The sequence below is a fragment of the Diachasma alloeum genome, unplaced genomic scaffold, assembly GCF_001412515.2.
Source record: "Diachasma alloeum isolate Michigan unplaced genomic scaffold, Dall2.0 Dall_scaffold_00597, whole genome shotgun sequence".
NCBI classification, from domain to species: Eukaryota; Metazoa; Arthropoda; class Insecta; order Hymenoptera; family Braconidae; genus Diachasma; species Diachasma alloeum.
The window spans coordinates 1,777-7,798 of NW_021680729.1; the positions used below are offsets into that span (position 1 = coordinate 1,777).

The window sequence follows — 6,022 nt, forward strand, 5'->3', positions numbered from 1 at the left end:
AAAACGTCCATTCGATCACTTATTTTCACGTTCCCATGGATTTCACGTGATGAATAATCACTCAAGATTCTAAACAACACAAAAAATTGACTTGTTCACTGCGTTCACTCATATTTCCTGCATTTCTTTGTGAATAAACTTTTGTCCTAGTGCACCTCCACCCCTTCATTCCCCACGAACGCCAAAAATCCCGATTTCACCACTAATTTTCACATTCCCATGGATTTCTCATGACTAATAAACCCTCCATATTCACAACAAACTATCAAAACACTACATTCCGCCGTACTTGTTGCCATTCCGTCTATTCCCTTGAGAACAAAGGATTGCCCGTGTGCCTTCACCGTGCCAGTCCCACAAACGCCAAAAACGTCCATTCGATCACTTATTTTCATGTTCCCATGGATTTCACGTGATGAATAATCACTCAAGATCCTAAACAACACAAAAAATTGACTTGTTCATTGCGTTCACTCGTATTTCCTGCAATTCTTTGTGAATAAACTTTTGTCCTAGTGCACCTCCACCCCTTCATTCCCCACGAACGCCAAAAATCCCGATTTCACCACTAATTTTCACATTCCCATGGATTTCTCATGACTAATAAACCCTCCATATTCACAACAAACTATCAAAACACTACATTCCGCCGTACTTGTTGCCATTCCGTCTATTCCCTTGAGAACAAAGGATTGCCCGTGTGCCTTCACCGTGCCAGTCCCACAAACGCCAAAAACGTCGATTCAGTCACTAATTTTCACATTCCCATGGGTTTCACACGAAAAACGATCACTTAACATCCGAAATAATGTCTCAAAACACTTTGTTTCACCGTATTTGCTGGCATAACGTCTATTTTGTCCCTTTTACACAACGCATCACTCAGCGCGCGAATACACGGACAAGGCACGCGCCGCCATCTTGTGTAGGTACACCACAACCGCTCCCGGACTTACCGACGCGTCCGAATTTAACCTACTATTCCCCTCCCCACAGTGACTCCTGTCAAGTCGCTCATCGACTCCTAACAATGACCAAATAATTCACCAAAAATGAACTGAATAAACCAGAATGATTGCCAGAGCGAGCACAATAATTAGGCCCAATCACCCCTCGTCCCGGAGTGAATCGCTGAATTTCAGACAGTGCAATCGCTCTTTTATTCGTTTCATCGATTCGTGGATTGAGGCTGTGCAGTGGTCATTGTTGTGGTAGTAATCAAATCTCTGTGACTGTCATTTGTTTTTAATTAATTCCAAGATGACGAATGACAAGTGAATTTTGAGGGGGATAGATTAACAGATTGGGGGGAATGGCTGGGGCTTCGCTGGAGTCCGGCACTGCCTATCATCCCCTGGGAACTGGCAGGGAGATAGGTCACTGGATTGCACACATGAAGCTGTCCAGAATCATCATCTTGATTGCTTCGATTCTGTTCATTGTTCCTCTGTTCACTCATTATTATTTATCGAAGGTAATTGTCTTGGAAAATTCAGGATTAGTAGAATAATTAAACAGGTGATTGGGTGAAATGCATGCAATAATTTCGTGGCAAAATAGGACTAGAAAATAATTATCAAAAAACTATGGGTTTTTTTCAGGTTTAAAATTGATGGGTTTGAATAAAAATGTTGAAAGACATTTTTTTAAACCATAAATTTCTTCAGAGAAATGATTTTCTGATATTTTCACAACTATTTATTGAGAATTCAATGAATTTGGATAATTATTCATCAAGAATTTCTCCTTCAAAATTTTATATTTTATCATTTGTTGTTATACATTTCTGTGCTGGTATAGGACGGTTTAATAGGAACAGTTTCATGCAGCAAAGAAAGGCTTACGTGTTATGACCTTTCAAACGTGATAATTTTCGCAATGGAACAGATATGAAATGTTAAAACAAATGTAAAAATCGTGGAAAGCAAACGCACTTGACCCAAACATCGGCAAAATTAAAAGAATCCATTCAGAAATTTTTTCTTCAGTATTTAGTGACATTATTTGATAATTAACTAATATACTGAAAAAAACTTCCTTAACATTTCCTCAGATGCATTGCTTTTTACATTTTTTTAAATTACCACTCTGTTAGGAAACAACTCTTGGAGTTTGTGGCAAAAAAATTGATGAATTAGTTAATTTATTGAATACTCAATGATATTCTAATTTTAAGTGTATATATGAATGAAAATAATTGAAAATTATGAAAATTCACTCAACTATTACTCTGAATTTCCAGTCTATTGAGAATCCAATTGAATCTAATCCTCAATATTCAGAATGAGTTCAGAATGAATGAAAAAATATCCGTGACATCTTGAAGTAAAGCTCCTCCATTGAATTTCTACCTGCCAAAAAATCCCCTGAATTAAATCACGACGAATCCCTTCCGAAAAATTGCGAACAGTCTATTCAACGTCTCATCAACCCCCAATTCCCTCCGCAGGTAGAAGCGGAGTCTCCCCTGATGGACATCCACCGTACGCGTTCGAAGCTGGAAGCCTTCGAGGACTTCACCTCGATGAAGGCATCAGACCTGAAGTCCCGAATCGAGGAGATGCTGCGAATAAAAGTATCAGTGAGCAACGAACTACGCGACCTCGAGGCAAAGCGCCAGCGCCTCCAGATGGAAGTGAGTGGTTTCACCCAGCGAATAGACGACCTCAAGCAGGAGTTCCTACACCAGCAGACCGACCTTGACCGCCTGAAGATGAGTGTCGTCCAGGCGCAGGCAGCCCAGCGTGAAGCAGTCGAACGAAACACCCCAGAGCTAGCACCCCCCAAACGAATCCTGACGAACTCCCCGCCACCCACACTCCCCAGCACAGATCCCCACTCCTGCAAGATGTACAACTGCTTCGACCACAGTCGCTGCGCCCTGACAAGTGGCTTCCCCGTCTACCTCTACGACCCAGACACCTTCTCAATAATAAATCCAGGGTGGGACGTGGACGGTTTTCTTCGGACCACAATCAAACAAACCCTGGGCTACAATCCCCACCTGACGTCGAACCCAGCAGAGGCCTGCATCTACATCATTCTAATCGGCGAGGTTCTCCCAGTCCCATCGACTCGATCCCTCGGCTTCAAGAACCCCCTGGACCTCACGAAACTCCACTCGCTGCCCTACTGGGGTGGAGACGGTCGAAACCACGTGCTCCTGAACTTGTCTCGAAGGGATTTAACCCTGGCCTCTGGAAATACCTTCACAAATGTCGACACAGGCCGAGCAATCATCGTCCAGTCAACATACAGAAGAAATAAATTCCGCGATGGATTCGACCTCGTTGTGCCTCCGATATTGGGCCCCCCTGGGGGCGACATCTGGCAGGAGTGCGCCCAGATGGTGCCAGCAAGGAGGAAGTACTTACTATCCTTTCAAGGGGAAATGAAGAGTTCCAGATCAACTCCAACTCCGAGGCAGATTGACGACGCTGAGATCGATCTGGAGAGGCTGGAGGACGAGAATAACCTGGACAGTTTCATCATTCAACATCTCAAGGAGATGACGAGTGGAACGACCATGGACAAGTTTCATCTGCAGTTCGAGTGCATTCCGGCGTCTGAGGAGCAGAGGAATGAGGCTCTGGACTGGTCGTTGTGTGGTACTGAGTCATCGAGGAAAGAAATTCTGAGGGAATCAACGTTCTCCTTGATCCTGACGCCGACGAATGCCAGTTACGTATCGACTTCCTCCGTTCAGGCTAGGCTGTACGAGGCCCTGAGGTCCGGAGCTATTCCTGTGGTACTGGGGGGCGATCAGATTGTCTTGAGCTACAGTGAAGTCATCTCCTGGAGGAGAGCTGCTGTGCTCCTCCCCAAGGCCAGAGTCACCGAGATGCACTTCTTACTTCGTGCCATTCCTGATAACGATCTTCTGGCGATGAGGAGACAGGGGAGGATGATCTGGGAGAGGTACATGGGCACTGCCCAGGGGGCCATGGACACCATCGTAGCTGCAGTGAGGGACAGACTGGGAATTCCGCCTCTTCCTGCTGCTCAGTCCTCCAGTCCCAGTGTTTTCAATGAGACATTTGTCCCTTTGAAGTCTGATACTATTATCTCTGAGCCCGAGGCTGAAGAGAGCCTGGGGCCTCTGGAGCCTCCATATCCCTCGCCAGGTTTCAAAAGAAACTACACGACGATGTTCGTTCATGGGCACGAGATCTGGAACGACTGGATGAATCCTTTTAGTCTCTATCCTCAGCTGCCTTTTGACACTGTTTTACCCAGTGACGCCAAGTTCATTGGGTCCGAGGTGGGGTTCAGGCCCATTGGTAAGGGGGCAGGGGGCGCGGGGAAGGAGTTCAGTGAGGCACTTGGGGGAAACCATCCCAGGGAGCAGTTCACCATCGTTATGCTGACTTACGAGAGAGAACAGGTGTTGATTAATTCACTGGCACGACTCTATGGGCTACCCTATTTGAATAAAGTTCTGGTTGTTTGGAACAGCCCTAAACCTCCCATGGAGGACCTCAGGTGGCCCGAAATAGGGGTTCCCATTGTGGTGATCAAGGCACCCAGGAACAGTCTGAATAACAGATTTCTGCCTTTTGACTCCATTGAGACTGAGGCCGTTCTTTCTGTGGATGATGATGCTCATTTGAGGCATGATGAGATCATGTTTGGGTTCAGGGTCTGGAGGGAGCACAGGGATCAGGTCGTTGGATTCCCTGGGAGGTTCCATGCTTGGGATCAGAATTATCGTAATGCATGGAACTATAATTCCAATTATTCGTGTGAATTGTCCATGGTTCTCACTGGGGCTGCGTTCATTCATAAACATTATACGTATCTTTATACGAACTGGCTGCCACAGGCCATCAGGGATAAGGTCGATGAGTACATGAACTGCGAGGACATTGCTATGAATTTTCTTATTTCACATTTGACGAGGAAACCACCTGTGAAGGTGAGTGGAGTGGGTTTTTGGGGATTTTGAGGGGAGAATTGACAAATTCTAAGAATTCTTTGGGAATAGTTTTGAAGATGATGATTTTTGAGACTTTTTAAATTTTCTGTACCAAACTGAATTTATTAGAGGAAATGGCTTGGAGAATTCCACTTAAAATTTCAATTATTCCACTTAAAATTTTTTCTGAAGTTCCCTCTGCGCATTAAAGTAGAAGTAAACAATAACAAACATTGCATAATAATTTTGCCTAACATTGCATAGGAATCTTTTCACGTGAATTTCTCGTTTTTATATTTTCATTGAACATTCCTGTTTTTTTCCACGTGCAGGTGACCTCTAGGTGGACATTCAGATGCCCTGGATGCCCAGTCTCGCTCTCTGAAGATGACACTCACTTCCAGGAACGTCATAAGTGCATCAATTTCTTTTCTCAAGTAAGAAAACACATTTAAAATATTTGGAAATCCGAATTATACCTAAATTAATTTTTTGATACATTCTCATTCATTTTGAATTTAATTTTGCAGGTGTTTGGCTACATGCCCCTTCTCAATACTCAGTATCGAGCAGACTCAATCCTCTTCAAGACTCGAATACCTCATGACAAGCAGAAGTGCTTCAAATTCATATAGAAAGCGAACACAATAATTTGAAAAAAAAGGATCGAAAAATCTCTTTTGAAGATCTTGAACGTAAAGTGAAGTACACTGTTACAAAAAAATTGCAATTTCTTGGAAAGTTGAGTAATAATTTTCAGGAGAGTGATAGGCAATTCAATCTGGGGGAAAAAACAAAATTTCAGATTTCATGAAAATTCAATGAAATTGTAAATTTTTGAGCAGCAGGAAGACAAGAATTCCCCACTCACTTGAATTTTCAATCGAAACACGAATATTCGGTACCAAATTACATTAATTTTTCAATTATTTGAAAATTCACAAATGTTTTTACCTGAATTTTTCCGATTTCTATTAATTTTCATACAATAAATGCACTAAAATTTACAGTTTCCATTGATTTTTCATATAATTTTGAGTTTTCACTGACGAAATTCCTTGAAATTTCAATGGAACTGTAATTCGATAAAAATTTCAATGAAGTGTA

The 6,022-nt window shown here is 42.9% G+C and overlaps 1 protein-coding gene across 1 annotated transcript; it reads left to right on the top strand.

Annotated features, from left to right (window-relative positions):
- Positions 1-1,000: 1,000 nt before the first annotated feature.
- Positions 1,001-5,695, top strand: LOC107043534 (exostosin-3). The gene is made up of 4 exons (XM_015265070.1): positions 1,001-1,474; positions 2,450-4,915; positions 5,248-5,352; positions 5,446-5,695. The coding sequence occupies exons 1-4, from the start codon at positions 1,313-1,315 to the stop codon at positions 5,548-5,550; spliced, it is 2,838 nt and encodes a 945-aa protein (XP_015120556.1). The 5' UTR covers positions 1,001-1,312; the 3' UTR covers positions 5,551-5,695.
- The last annotated feature ends 327 nt before the right edge of the window (positions 5,696-6,022 follow it).

Excerpts from the sequence above, each read along its gene's own strand:
- LOC107043534 (XM_015265070.1), top strand. The coding sequence starts at position 1,313 with ATGGCTGGGGCTTCGCTGGAGTCCGGCACTGCCTATCATCCCCTGGGA. Across the intron at positions 1,475-2,449 it reads CTCATTATTATTTATCGAAG|GTAGAAGCGGAGTCTCCCCT; the intron begins GTAATTGTCTTG and ends TTCCCTCCGCAG. Across the intron at positions 4,916-5,247 it reads CGAGGAAACCACCTGTGAAG|GTGACCTCTAGGTGGACATT; the intron begins GTGAGTGGAGTG and ends TTCCACGTGCAG.